The sequence below is a fragment of the Bombina bombina genome, chromosome 2 (assembly GCF_027579735.1).
Source record: "Bombina bombina isolate aBomBom1 chromosome 2, aBomBom1.pri, whole genome shotgun sequence".
NCBI lineage: Eukaryota > Metazoa > Chordata > Amphibia > Anura > Bombinatoridae > Bombina > Bombina bombina.
In genome coordinates, this window is record NC_069500.1 from 564,878,442 (window position 1) to 564,894,159 (window position 15,718).

A 15,718-nucleotide genomic window follows, 5' to 3' on the forward strand; every position below is an offset into this window, starting at 1 on the left:
CAGAGATAGATCTGATGGCCTCTCATCTAAACAAGAAACTTCCCAGGTATCTGTCCAGATCCCGGGATCCTCAGGCGGAGGCAGTGGATGCATTATCACTTCCTTGGAAGTATCATCCTGCCTATATCTTTCCGCCTCTAGTTCTTCTTCCAAGAGTAATCTCCAAGATTCTGAGGGAATGCTCGTTTGTTCTGCTAATAGCTCCAGCATGGCCTCACAGGTTTTGGTATGCGGATCTTGTCCGGATGGCATCTTGCCAACCATGGACTCTTCCGTTAAGACCAGACCTTCTGTCACAAGGTCCTTTTTTCCATCCGGATCTGAAATCCTTAAATTTAAAGGTATGGAGATTGAACGCTTGATTCTTGGTCATAGAGGTTTCTCTGACTCCGTGATTAATACTATGTTACAGGCTCGTAAATCTGTATCTCGAGAGATATATTATAGAGTCTGGAAGACTTATATTTCTTGGTGTCTTTCTCATCATTTTTCTTGGCATTCTTTTAGAATACCGAGAATTTTACAGTTTCTTCAGGATGGTTTAGATAAGGGTTTGTCCGCGAGTTCTTTGAAAGGACAAATCTCCGCTCTTTCTGTTCTTTTTCACAGAAAGATTGCTATTCTTCCTGATATTCATTGTTTTGTACAAGCTTTGGTTCGTATAAAACCTGTCATTAAGTCAATTTCTCCTCCATGGAGTTTGAATTTGGTTCTGGGAGCTCTTCAAGCTCCTCCGTTTGAACCTATGCATTCATTGGACATTAAATTACTTTCTTGGAAAGTTTTGTTCCTTTTGGCCATCTCTTCTGCTAGAAGAGTTTCTGAATTATCTGCTCTTTCGTGTGAGTCTCCTTTTCTGATTTTTCATCAGGATAAGGCGGTGTTGCGAACTTCTTTTGAATTTTTACCTAAAGTTGTGAATTCCAACAACATTAGTAGAGAAATTGTGGTTCCTTCATTATGTCCTAATCCTAAGAATTCTAAGGAGAAATCATTGCATTCTTTGGATGTTGTTAGAGCTTTGAAATATTATGTTGAAGCTACGAAATCTTTCCGTAAGACTTCTAGTCTATTTGTTATCTTTTCCGGTTCTAGGAAAGGCCAGAAAGCTTCTGCCATTTCTTTGGCATCTTGGTTGAAATCTTTAATTCATCTTGCCTATGTTGAGTCGGGTAAAATTCCGCCTCAAAGAATTACAGCTCATTCTACTAGGTCAGTTTCTACTTCCTGGGCGTTTAGGAATGAAGCTTCGGTTGACCAGATCTGCAAAGCAGCAACTTGGTCCTCTTTGCATACTTTTACTAAATTCTACCATTTTGATGTATTTTCTTCTTCTGAAGCAGTTTTTGGTAGAAAAGTTCTTCAGGCAGCGGTTTCAGTTTGAATCTTCTGCTTATGTTTTTTGTTAAACTTTATTTTGGGTGTGGATTATTTTCAGCAGGAATTGGCTGTCTTTATTTTATCCCTCCCTCTCTAGTGACTCTTGTGTGGAAAGATCCACATCTTGGGTAGTCATTATCCCATACATCACTAGCTCATGGACTCTTGTTAATTACATGAAAGAAAACATAATTTATGTAAGAACTTACCTGATAAATTCATTTCTTTCATATTAACAAGAGTCCATGAGGCCCACCCTTTTTTGTGGTGGTTATGATTTTTTTGTATAAAGCACAATTATTCCAATTCCTTATTTTATATGCTTCGCACTTTTTTTCTTATCACCCCACTTCTTGGCTATTCGTTAAACTGATTTGTGGGTGTGGTGAGGGGTGTATTTATAGGCATTTTAAGGTTTGGGAAACTTTGCCCCTCCTGGTAGGAATGTATATCCCATACGTCACTAGCTCATGGACTCTTGTTAATATGAAAGAAATGAATTTATCAGGTAAGTTCTTACATAAATTATGTTTTTATAACATTTTTAATAGTGGACTGCCCCATGGCAGAACATGCAGTGATCGGAGATGTGATCGCAGAAAATGTAGCATGTGTGCAGAAAGAACTGGACACACGCAGGAACTGTTAGTGCTTTAACTTTGCTGTAATGTTCAACATCAGGCTGTTCTTTTTTTAACAGCTCTGTGCTCTGGCTGCACTGTGTAAGTTTTCCTTAATACAGTGCAGCCAGAGTGACGTGCTGTTTGAAGAGAACAGTCAAATATGGGGCAGCATATTGATTGTGATTTTTCAACCCCCCCCCCCTCTAGTCTTTTGCGGTCTGCAAGGCTGTGACTACTGAATGCAAGATGTTCTTGTTAGCAATGCCCTTTTTTTTATCACAATATATTTTAACTTATAATTATATGATGTTGGACCAAGAGCAAAGGAAACACTTTATCCAAGAGACATTTAAACTTAAAATATGTTTTTTTTTTCTCTGCAGCTAATTTTGCAATGCAATTTTCAGCTGCTGCAATATATTACAAAACTATTTTAAGAAAATTATGTACTGTATTCTCCAGTTAACCAACACACTGTAATTTAGTTGGTGCTCTAGTGTAACTGCCTAATTTAAAATTGAATTTCAAAATGATCTGCAGAAAAGTTTTCACTAAAAAAATCTTCTCGCAGAAAGTGGAAAAAAGTTCTGCTTCTAGGGTGGACTGACAAAAGACAATTAAATCAACTTATATATAACATTTATAACATTTTTAATAGTGGACTGACAAAAGACAATTAAATCAACTTATATATAACATATTAATTATAATATGATAATTATAATAATTATATTATGTGTTAAAAGTACATCGTGAGGGTAGGGACCCATGGATAGGTTCCCAGAGGCGGTTGCGGCGCCCGAGTCACTGATTGTAACAGAAAATTTTGGATCGTATCTGCCCTCGGCCGAATGTATCTTGATTTATTTAAGTAAATCTTATATATTATGTGCTATTGCCTTTAAAAAGTCTAATCTTGAGTATTCACTGTATTTTTCTAAAACTTTCATTATCCTGTTGTTTATGATTTCATATTTTTTTTTGGGTTTTCTCAGTTCAACTCCAGAATCAATTTTTTCAATTGTTAACTCCCATTCTGCTTGTTCTTTTCTTATTTTTGAAACTAGTCTGCAAATGCTTGGGTGGGTTATAGACATTCGTTGGTCAAATGCTCTGTGCCATCCTTCTAGAGAGTTGTTTGTTCTAGGTAACCCTAGTTTTGTTCTTTCAAAAGTGTTCCACATCGTAATATCGAAAGTAGGTTTTCTTCTTGTACCTTCTTGTAGTTCGCCAATCCAGGTTTTTTCAAAATAATTTAAAAATTCAGATAAAATGTTACTGTTTTGTTTTTCTATTGATTTTACAAAGTCATTAAATGTTTCAACTACATCTTCCACTGGCACAAATGCTAATGCTTCTAAGCATTTTATGATCAGAGCATTTTTTTCATTATTATACCATATTTTTAAGCCCAAAGATTGTATTTTTCTCCACAGGCATTGGGAAAAATGGAAAAAGCATCCATAAATTATTGTATTTTGTAAAAAATTTGTCATGCAATTTATTGCTGCTCTTTCAAAATCTACAGTAATTGATATAGGATTGATATCTGGATTTTTTTCTTTTATAATACTAAAAATTAAATTATAAGTTTCCTGATTTTTATTTTTTGATATGCAGTATACTAATGGTATGGTATGGTTATCTTCTATTAAAACATGTATTGTATACAACTGAAAACCTAAAGGAGCTGAGTCAAATGTTCCGTCACAGAGCCAGTGTTGTTTTTTTGAAAGAAGATCTACATTTTTTTTAGTAGACAGAATGATTAAATTTTCACTTTCGTGCATGATGAAATTTTCTCCTCTGGTTGTTTTTCTTAAATCATCATTTAAAATGTTTCCATTTGGTGTTGTTCGATGTCGACGTACCATTCTGGCAAGAGTTTCTTTTTTAGGTAGAGCTCCTGCTGCTTCAAGGGGGAAATTAGATGTGCAATTTTGTATTATGCTTGATGTTACTTCTTCTGAATTTTTAGCAACTTCTTTTATTTTTTCAATTGTTTTCATAGATAAAATTCTTGCTGCATTAGGTGGATGTGAATGATTTGATGCATCTTTTTCAATTATATCATTAATGGTTTTTAGCCTTCCTCCACAAAAACCTTTTTTTTCACATCTCCAATATGTGACATTTTCTTTTTTTTTGTCTACAATGTATGCATAACCTTCATATAACATTTTTCTTCCTCCTTTACACGTCTTTATGAACTCCATTTTTTTAATTTGATGTTTTTTTTTAATTTATTTATTTAAGTGTTTGTGTTGTTTTTTTTACCTCAGTAGCCACAATATATATTTAAATTTTCCGCTTTTATACTGATGACAATTATGCAATTACGTGATTGCGTGATTGTGCTGTTCGGCGTGCAGTCGGAAGCAGTGTATATCGGACATATGTCTGACGGACGAATGTGTTTCGGCATTTTGTCCATCTGAATTTTGTCCGAGCACCTATCTTACAGCCCCTTGCATGCATTGTGCCTGTCACTGCTGCTGCGGCATTCTGGTTTGAGTCTCTAGAAGAGGCCATTCACACAGCTCCATTGGATGAAATTATGGACAAGCTTAAAGCACTTAAGCTAGCTAATGCATTTGTTTCTGATGCCATTGTACATTTAACTAAACTAACGGCTAAGAACTCTGGATTCGCAATCCAGGCGCGCAGAGCGCTATGGCTTAAATCCTGGTCAGCTGACGTGACTTCTAAATCTAAATTGCTTAATATTCCTTTCAAGGGGCAAACCATATTCGGGCCCGGCTTGAAAGAAATTATCGCTGACATTACTGGAGGTAAGGGTCATACTCTTCCTCAGGACAGGGCCAAATCAAAGGCCAAACAGTCTAATTTTCGTGCCTTTCGAAACTTCAAGGCAGGAGCAGCATCAACTTCCTCCGCTCCAAAACAGGAAGGAACTGTTGCTCGTTACAGACAGGCCTGGAAAACTAACCAGTCCTGGAAGAAGGGCAAGCAGGCCAGAAAACCTACTACTGCCCCTAAGACAGCATGAAAGGATGGCCCCCTATCCGGAAATGGATCTAGTGAGGGGCAGACTTTCTCTCTTCGCCCAGGCGTGGGCAAGAGATGTCCAGGATCCCTGGGCGTTGGAGATCATATCTCAGGGATATCTTCTGGACTTCAAAGCTTCTCCTCCACAAGGGAGATTTCATCTTTCAAGGTTAAACCAAATAAAGAAAGAGGCATTTCTACGCTGTGTACAAGACCTCTTAGTAATGGGGGTGATCCACCCAGTTCCGCGGACGGAACAAGGGCAAGGATTTTACTCAAATCTGTAGTTCCCAAGAAAGAGGTAACCTTCAGACCAATCTTGGACTTAAAGATCTTAAACAAATTCCTAAGAGTTCCATCATTCAAAATGGAAACTATTCGAACCATCCTACCCATGATCCAAGAGGGTCAGTACATGACCACAGTGGACTTAAAGGATGCCTACATTCACATACCGATTCACAAAGATCATTATCGGTACCTAAGATTTGCCTTTCTAGACAGGCATTACCAGTTTGTAGCTCTTCCCTTCGGGTTAGCTACGGCCCCGAGAATTTTTACAAAGGTTCTGGGCTCACTTCTGGCGGTTCTAAGACCGCGAGGCATAGCGGTGGCTCCGTATCTAGACGACATTCTGATACAAGCGTCAAGTTTTCAAATTGCCAAGTCTCATACAGACATAGTTCTGGCATTTCTGAGGTCGCATGGGTGGAAGGTGAACGTGGAAAAGAGTTCTCTATTACCACTCACAAGAGTCTCCTTCCTAGGGACTCTTATAGATTCTGTAGAGATGAAAATTTACCTGACGGAGTCCAGGTTATCAAAACTTCTAAATGCTTGCCGTGTCCTTCATTCCATTCCACGCCCGTCAGTAGCTCAGTGCATGGAAGTAATCGGCTTAATGGTAGCGGCAATGGACATAGTGCCATTTGCGCGCCTGCATCTCAGACCGCTGCAATTATGCATGCTAAGTCAGTGGAATGGGGATTACTCAGATTTGTCCCCTCTGCTAAATCTGGATCAAGAGACCAGAGATTCTCTTCTCTGGTGGCTTTCTCTGGTCCATCTGTCCAAGGGTATGACCTTTCGCAGGCCAGATTGGACAATTGTAACAGCAGATGCCAGCCTTCTAGGTTGGGGCGCAGTCTGGAACTCCCTGAAGGCTCAGGGATCGTGGACTCAGGAGGAGAAACTCCTCCCAATAAATATTCTGGAGTTAAGAGCAATATTCAATGCTCTTCTAGCTTGGCCTCAGTTAGCAACACTGAGGTTCATCAGATTTCAGTCGGACAACATCACGACTGTGGCTTACATCAACCATCAAGGGGGAACCAGGAGTTCCCTAGCGATGTTAGAAGTCTCAAGGATAATTCGCTGGGCAGAGTCTCACTCTTGCCACCTGTCAGCGATTTACATCCCAGGCGTGGAGAACTGGGAGGCGGACTTTCTAAGTCGCCAGACTTTTCATCCGGGGGAGTGGGAACTTCATCCGGAGGTGTTCCTTCAGCTGGTTCATCGTTGGGGCAAACCAGAACTGGATCTCATGGCGTCTCGCCAGAACGCCAAGCTTCCTCGTTACGGATCCTGGTCCAGGGACCCAGGAGCGGCGCTGATAGATGCTCTAGCAGCCCCTTGGGTTTTCAACATGGCTTATGTGTTTCCACCATTTCCGCTGCTGCCTCGACTGATTGCCAAGATCAAACAGGAGAGAGCATCGGTGATTCTGATAGCGCCTGCGTGGCCACGCAGGACCTGGTATGCAGACCTAGTGGACATGTCGTCCTGTCCACCATGGTCTCTGCCTCTGAGGCAGGACCTTCTAATACAAGGTCCTTTCAACCATCCAAATCTAATTTCTCTGAGGCTGACTGCATGGAGATTGAACGCTTGATACTATCAAAGCGTGGCTTCTCGGAGTCAGTTATTGATACCTTAATACAGGCACGGAAGCCTGTTACCAGAAAAATTTACCATAAGATATGGCGTAAATATTTATATTGGTGCGAATCCAAGAGTTACTCATGGAGTAAGGTTAGGATTCCTAGGATATTGTCCTTTCTACAAGAGGGTTTAGAAAAGGGCTTATCTGCTAGTTCGTTAAAGGGACAGATTTCTGCTCTGTCTATTCTTTTACACAAACTTCTGGCAGAAGTTCCAGACGTCCAGGCTTTTTGTCAGGCTTTGGCTAGGATTAAGCCTGTGTTTAAGACTGTTGCTCCACCGTGGAGCTTAAACTTGGTTCTTAAAGTTTTTCAAGGGGTTCCGTTTGAACCCCTTCATTCCATTGATATTAAGCTTTTATCTTGGAAAGTTCTGTTTTTGATGGCTATTTCCTCGGCTCGAAGAGTCTCTGAGTTATCTGCCTTACATTGTGATTCTCCTTATCTGATTTTCCATTCAGACAAGGTAGTTCTGCGTACTAAACCTGGGTTTTTACCTAAGGTAGTTTCTAACAGGAATATCAATCAGGAGATTGTTGTTCCATCATTATGTCCTAATCCTTCTTCAAAGAAGGAACGACTTTTGCATAATCTGGACGTAGTCCGTGCCCTGAAGTTCTATTTACAGGCAACTAAAGATTTTCGTCCAACTTCTTCCCTGTTTGTCGTTTACTCTGGACAGAGGAGAGGTCAAAAAGCTTCGGCAACCTCTCTCTCCTTTTGGCTTCGTAGCATAATACGTTTAGCCTATGAGACTGCTGGACAGCAGCCCCCTGAAAGAATTACGGCTCATTCCACTAGAGCTGTGGCTTCTACCTGGGCCTTTAAGAATGAGGCCTCTGTTGAACAGATTTGCAAGGCTGCGACTTGGTCTTCGCTTCACACTTTTTCAAAATTTTACAAATTTGACACTTTTGCTTCTTCGGAGGCTGTTTTTGGGAGAAAGGTTCTTTCGTTTAAGTTTCTGCCTTGTCCCTCCCATCATCCGTGTACTTTAGCTTTGGTATTGGTATCCCATAAGTAATGGATGACCCGTGGACTGAATACACTTAACAAGAGAAAACATAATTTATGCTTACCTGATAAATTTATTTCTCTTGTAGTGTATTCAGTCCACGGCCCGCCCTGTCTTTTTTTAAGGCAGATCTAAATTTTAATTAAAACTCCAGTCACCACTGCACCCTATGGTTTCTCCTTTCTTGTCTTGTTTCGGTCGAATGACTGGATATGACATGTGAGGGGAGGAGCTATATAGCAGCTCTGCTTTGGGTGATCCTCTTGCAACTTCCTGTTGGGAAGGGAATATATCCCATAAGTAATGAATTACCCGTGGACTGAATACACTACAAGAGAAATAAATTTATCAGGTAAGCATAAATTATGTTTTTGTTTTATTATTAATTTAAATATATAGTTAAGCAATTTTGAACAATTCAAAATGGCTGCCAAACCACATGACGTATCAACTTCTCTTGAACAAATCTATAGAGTTATCTTATGACTAACATTCAAACAAAATTTCAAGTCTGTCCCATAAGTGTTTTCGGAGAAGAAGATTTTTATAGTTTTTAAAAATGGCGCACACGAAACAAAATGGCCGCCAAGCTATGCAATGTATGTCTTTCAAAATGCACATACTAATGCACACTATAGACCTCTACAATTTGCAGAAGTTTCATGAAAATTTGCAAATGTTTTATTTCACGAAGGCGATTACGAATGCGAATTTTAACTGCAATATTGTCTTTAAGGGTTATGACTGTGTTATGTGTCTATTACACTGTAATATTGTTAAATATTGTAAAACTAATGTATAAAGTGCAAAATTACGTAATTAAATGGCGACAAAAAGGTTAATGTCTCACAGCAGCCATGTTGATTATGGAAAAATCGCAGTTTGAACAAACTTGGTAGAGGACCTTGCAAGGAGCATATGTGCAAAATTGCACGTCGCACTAAGCGGTTTAAGAGAAGAAGATGTTTGAATATTTTCGCAAAATGCAAGATGGCTGCCACATCATGTGACCAAGGCACTTCTCTTGAGCAATAGCAATTTCAGGTCATAGTAGCACAGCGAGTTTCAAAGTTGTAACATAAGCAGACCTATGAGTTCAATTTTGCATGAGATGTAACAAAGCAATAGGCTGTACCAGCATACCTGATTTTAAGAGCTTTGCAAAAACAGTTAAGCAGTTATGGGCAATTGAATACAAAGCTTGGCGGAATAAAAAGAATAATAATAATAATAATCCGAACAATAACTTAAAGGGACAGTCTAGTCAAAATGAAACTTTCATGATTCAGATAGGGCATGCAATTTTAAACAACTTTCTAATTTTTTTATCAGCAAATTTGCTTTGTTCTCTTATTATTTTTTGAAAGTTAAAGGGACATGCAAACCACATTTTTTCTTTTATGATTTAGAAAGAGAATGCAATTTTAAACATCTTTCTAATTTACTTATATTATCTAATTTGTTTTATTCTCTTGATATTCTTTGATGAAAAGCATATCTAAATATGCTCACTAGCTGCTGATTGGATGCTGCACATAGAAGCCTTGTGTGATTGGCTCACCATGTGCATTGCTTTTTCTTAAACTAAGGATATTTAAAAAATGAAGCAAAATAAATAATGGAAGTAAATTGTAATGTTGTTCAAATTTCTATTCTCTATCTGAATCATGAAAGAAAGATTTTGGGTTTAGTGGCCCTTTAAACCTAGGTAGCCTCAAACTGACTTCTAAACCGTTGAAAACTGCCTCTTATCTTAGTGCATTTTTTACAGTTAGACAGTGCTAGTTCATGTGTGTCATATAGATAAGATTGTGCTCATTCCTGTGGATTTATTTAGGAGTCAGAACTGAGTGACTAAACAGCATGTCTGCCAAAAGCACTGAGATAAGGGGGGCAGTCTGCAGAGGTTTAGATACAAGGTAATCACATGGGTAAAAAGTATATTAATATAACTGTGTTGGTTAGACAAAACTGGAAAATGAGTAATAAAGGGATTATCTTTATTTTTAAACAATAAAATATTTCAAGTAGACTGTTCCTTTTTAAAGGGAACAAAAAAGGACATTTAAGGGAACATTAAACACACATAAGAAGCAAACTTCAGATGCCAATCTGAAAGCTTTTCAATAATAATGCAAGTTTTTTTTTTTTTTTGTCAAATTAGTATATTTCTTTATACTTTTTGTTTCACTGATTTCCTTGTGTCCTAAAACAAAAGGATACTTGCTAACATGTAATTGGTGAAAGAACGTGCATTACTGTTCACACATGGGTAATAGGATGATACTGATTATACTGAAGGAAGCCCGCCCCTCTTGTTTTACTAGGTGTTTAATATTTCTTGTCTAATTTTTATCTATTTCTGTTTTTAGACCCCTTCTGCTGTAAATAAGATAAGACAGTTACTTCAAGATAAACCTGACCAAGTAAGTATAAGAAATAAAAAAAAAATGTAATTGCATGTTTTAGGCCAAATTATCAATATATTGCATATGGTTTGCATACATAAATATACTTTATGTATCAACATCGCCTTGGTTATCAGTAGTACACTCAACTGAACTTGAGCACTCCGATCTAGACCTCTCTCCCACATGCAAGCAGGCGCCAGTGATGATGGGGTGGTAAGACAAAGTTCAGGAGAATGTAGGCTTTTGGGACAGTTTGCTGAATGTTCCAATACCAATGTGCAAATGCAGTTTCTTTGTTAGCTTGGCTCTAGGTATTTAACATGTTGGGAGTAAAACCACATGCAATATTAATTAGATATTGTAATCACAATACAGTGACTAGGTATGTTGACACATACAAAAAACACAATTTATGTATGTAAGTACTTACCTGATAAATTCATTTCTTTCATGGTGGTGAGAGTCCACGAGCTAGTTACTGATGGAATATACAGTCCTACCAGGAGGGGGCAGTTTCCCAATCCTCAAATGCATATAAATACACCCCCACCTCACTCATACCTCAGTTTAACATATAGCCAAGTTAGTGAGGTGTATAAGGAGTAAAAGCATAAAAAATAGGAACAGGGTAAATAATGTGCTTTATACAAAAAAAATTATAACCCTAAAAAAATGGGTGGGTCTCGTGGACTCTCGCCATCATAAAATAAATGAATTTATGAGGTAAGATCTTACATAAATTGTTTTCTTTCGTATAGGTGGTGAGAGTCCATGAGCTAGTTACTAATGGGATATAATACCCAAGATGTGGAAGACCACGAGTAACTATACTGGGAGGGATAAAATAAAAACCGCTATTTCCAGCTATTTTTTTAAAAAAAAATTAAATCATAGCCACTAGAATCAAACTAAAACAGCTGCCTGAAGAACCTTTCTACCAAAAGCTGCTTCCGAAGAAGCAGAAATGTCAAAATGGTAAAATATAGTAAAGGTATGCAAAGATGACCAAGTGGCTGCTTTGCAGATTTGATCAACTGAAGCTTCATTCTTGAAAGCCCAAGATGTGGCAATTGATCTTGTAGAATGATCTGTTCCCCGAGGCAGAACATACGGCAATGTCATTGCAGAAATGCAGCCTGTCTGCAGAAAGATTGAGCCCTAACATTACAGGTGCAGAGCATAGAGCTGAGCGTTCCTCTTTGTGCGCTGTAAAATTACTTTACAACAACTGCGTGTCAGTTCCTCCTCACCTCTGCGTGCCTCGCAGTGCATATCTGATCACAGTGGCTGCACTGCTTACCTTTTTACCCCCCCATCCTATGGCTAACAAAGATTACTGCAATGTTTTTCTGTGTAATACACTGCAGCTATTTTGGAAGCCATGGATTTAACATCCTCTGCTTTTGTTTAGCAGCTGTGGAGGAGGGCTGCTCAGCGTGGGCGGTACTGCTGAGGGACTGTCAGAGTGCCTACTTCCTACAATCCTGCCAAGGCTTGATTTATAGCATAACACTCCTCACTACAAATAAACAGTGTCCGTGGAACGGTGAGGCTCTTATCAAAAAAGGGTTATGTTGAGCTTCTATGAGATGTTTATTACCGTGTGGAGAGGTTTTTTTTTTCCTGTTATATCAGTCTTATTTAAGAAAAGCTACAAATGTTAAAAATTAGCTTTTTCAAAATGCGATGTTGCTTGTACAGTTTAGTGACTCAGGAGAGAGAGCAGACAATTCACAAACTCTTCTAGCAGAAGAGATAGCCAAGATAAATAACACTTTCCTAGAAAGTAGTTTAATGTCCAAAGAATGCATAGGCTCAAAAGGAGGAGCCTGCAAATTCTTTAATACCAAATTTAGACACCAAGGAGGAGAGAGAGGTTTAAAGGGACATAAAACAAATTGGGATAGAGACAAAATATATGTACTTTAATTACTTTACCTGCAAATTTATACTGCAGTGCCTCGCCATTAACCCTTTCTTATACGTTTCTGAATTGTACAGCTCTAACTCCCCCCACACAATTCCTTTTATGGTTGCATCTATATCCATCATTTATATGGTAGAATGCAAGACTTTAACAGTCATTATCTGCTGGAGCATGCCTAAAAGCAAATAAGCTGCTGTGCTCAGTTACAATACAATGCCTGTGTTTCTGATGCTACACACTGATAAAAGGGGTGGATCACGCTTAGCGCTGCGGAATCTGTTGGCGCTCTACAAATACCTGATGATGATAATTTTTGAAAATTATTGTAAAATACTTGCCAGCAATTAATAAAAAAAAAAAAAAAAAAGAATTTTGGCAAACTATTTCCATCTTAATGGGAGGAGAGTCCACTACTTCATTTATTACTTGTAAGAATTAAGAACCTAGCCACCAGGAGGAGGCAGACACCCCAGTCAAAGGCTTAAATACCTCCCCCACTCCCCTCGTCCCCCAGTCATTCTTTGCCTTTCACCACAGAAGGTTGGCAGAGAAGTGTCAGAAGATTCGGAGTAGTCTCTTATGGAGGGTAGTACTCTTCGCAATGGGACTGGAGTTTTAAGTAATCCTGTCAGCCTCTCAGTGAGAACATGGGTGAAAGTTAGTCCGGAGATGCAGGGAAAGTCTTTCTGCGAAACCATCCCGACTCAGATTAACAGCTCCATAAGCAATCAGCATTGACGAGTTTCGCTGCCTGCTTTCTTCACTCAAATCAATGTCAGGTGCGATGCTACTAGCCGGTCACACTTGAAAGGCTCTCTTCCTGTTCCACGGCATAGATTCTAGTAAGATTGATTTTTTTTTTTTTATACATGTATGATAATGCTAGAAGACAGGATCACAGTGTGACTCCTTTTATCTGTATAGAATCAAGGATTAATATCTCCTGAGGGGGATTATTGAACAGGGGGGAATAATCTTATATGTTTATTTGATTTTATGCTGCTTTTATGTGTGAGATGTTATGGTCTCATAGCCTATTATGAAATATACAGGTTTCACTTTCACTTTGAGAGCCATGAAGCTTACAAGCTTGGTGTACTTTTTCTCATAGCAGGGACGGTCCTGCATTGTTCCAGACCGGGTGTCTTTCAGAGAGGAGTCCTAACTCTCTGTACTGTCCGTGTCATGGGAGGTGGTGAGTACCCCAGCTATTGGGATATGAAGGTGCAGTTTTTTTTAATAAAATGTTTTATTTCTATAGTTCTCCGGTTAGTGCAATAGTGATGGATTCTGTTACTTAGAGGGCACTCCCTCTATTCCTAAAGAGTAATTCCTGTCTATATTTTGAGGAGGCCTTAGTACCTCCCCCTCAATTATGTTCCATATGCCTTGATAATGTGATACCACTGAGCCGTCCACCTCTTAGGAGTTATCGTCCAGTGAGGTGCGTACCCTTCATGCTTATCTCTCTACACATGCAGTTTCCCGTAGCATTGCTGATCCTCTATCTGGAAGGCTCCATTTTTTCACCAGACGTTACTGCGCAGCTCAGACGGCAGTGTCTGCAGCTGTCATACTCTGCAAGGGAGCAGGTTCAGGAGTAAGGAGCTGTTGTGCAGAGGTGTCAGGTTTTGGGGTTAATGTTGTGTTTTGTCTGCGTGTGTCTTTCCTTTTAGGCATAATTAAACAGGTACAACGTTTTAGGAAATAAAGGAGATGGTTTTATTTATAGGATAAAGCAATGTAGAGATATGCAATTAGATAAGACAAAGTCTATAGGTTGTAGTATAAGGCAGGAATACAGTTCTTTGTAATAACAGGCAGGAATGCAGAGATTTGTAATAACAAACAGGATATTTCTCCAACATAGGTGTGTCCGGTCCACGGCGTCATCCTTACTTGTGGGATATTCTCCTCCCAACAGGAAATGGCAAAGAGCCCAGCAAAGCTGGTCACATGATCCCTCCTAGGCTCCACCTTCCCCAGTCATTCTCTTTGCCGTTGTACAGCAACATCTCCACGGAGATGGCTTAGAGTTTTTTGGTGTTTAACTGTAGTTTTTAATATTCAATCAAGAGTTTGTTATTTTAAAATAGTGCTGGTATGTACTATTTTACTCTGAAACAGAAAAGAGATGAAGATTTCTGTTTGTAAGAGGAAAATGATTTTTAGCAACCGTTACTAAAATCGATGGCTGTTTCCACACAGGAGCTGTTGAGAGGAATTAACTTCAGTTGGGGGAAACAGTGAGCAGACTTTTGCTGCTTGAGGTATGACACATTTCTAACAAGACGATGTAATGCTGGAAGCTGTCATTTTCCCTATGGGATCCGGTAAGCCATTTTATTACATAAAGAAAAAAAGGGCTTCACAGGGCTTTAAGACTGTAGACATTTTTCTGGGCCAAAACATTGATATATAAGCATTTTCTCCATCATAGGTGTGTCCGTCCACGGCGTCATCCTTACTTGTGGGATATTCTCTTCCCTCCAACAGGGAAATGGCAAAGAGCCCAGCAAAGCTGGTCACATGATCCCTCCTAGGCTCCGCCTACCCCAGTCATTCTCTTTGCCGTTGTACAGGCAACATCTCCACGGAGATGGCTTAGAGTTTTTTAGTGTTTAACTGTAGTTTTTTATTATTCAATCAAGAGTTTGTTATTTTGAAATAGTGCTGGTATGTACTATTTACTCAGAAACAGAAAAGAGATGAAGATTTCTGTTTGTATGAGGAAAATGATTTTAGCAACCGTCACTAAAATCCATGGCTGTTCCACACAGGACTGTTGAGAGCAATTAACTTCAGTTGTGGGGAACAGTGAGCAGTCTCTTGCTGCTTGAGGGTATGACACATTCTAACAAGACGATGTAATGCTGGAAGCTGTCATTTTCCCTATGGGATCCGGTAAGCCATGTTTATTACGACCGTAAATAAGGGCTTCAAAAAGGGCTTATTAAGACTGTAGACTTTTACTGGGCTAAATCGATTCATTATTAACACATATTTAGCCTTGAGGAATCATTTTATCTGGGTATTTTGATATAATAATATCGGCAGGCACTGTTTTAGACACCTTATTCTTTAGGGGCTTTCCCAAAGCATAGGCAGAGCCTCATTTTCGCGCCGGTGTTGGCGCACTTGTTTTTGAGAGGGCATGGCATGCAGTCGCATGTGAGAGGAGCTCTGATACTTAGAAAAGACTTTCTGAAGGCGTCATTTGGTATCGTATTCCCCTTGGGGCTTGGTTGGGTCTCAGCAAAGCAGATACCAGGGACTGTAAAGGGGGTTAAAGTTCAAAACGGCTCCGGTTCCGTTATTTTAAGGGTTAAAGCTTCCAAATTTGGTGTGCAATACTTTTAGGCTTTAAGACACTGTGGTGAAAATTTGGTGAATTTTGAACAATTCCTTCATGT

The 15,718-nt window shown here is 39.1% G+C and overlaps 1 protein-coding gene across 1 annotated transcript in view; it reads left to right on the forward strand.

The window, feature by feature from the left end:
- Positions 1-15,718, forward strand: part of ISCA1 (iron-sulfur cluster assembly 1) — a 127,153-nt gene that overhangs the window by 58,624 nt on the left and 52,811 nt on the right. Inside the window, 1 exon segment of the mRNA XM_053702431.1 lies at positions 10,340-10,393. Within this exon segment, the coding sequence (XP_053558406.1) occupies positions 10,340-10,393 (54 nt within the window).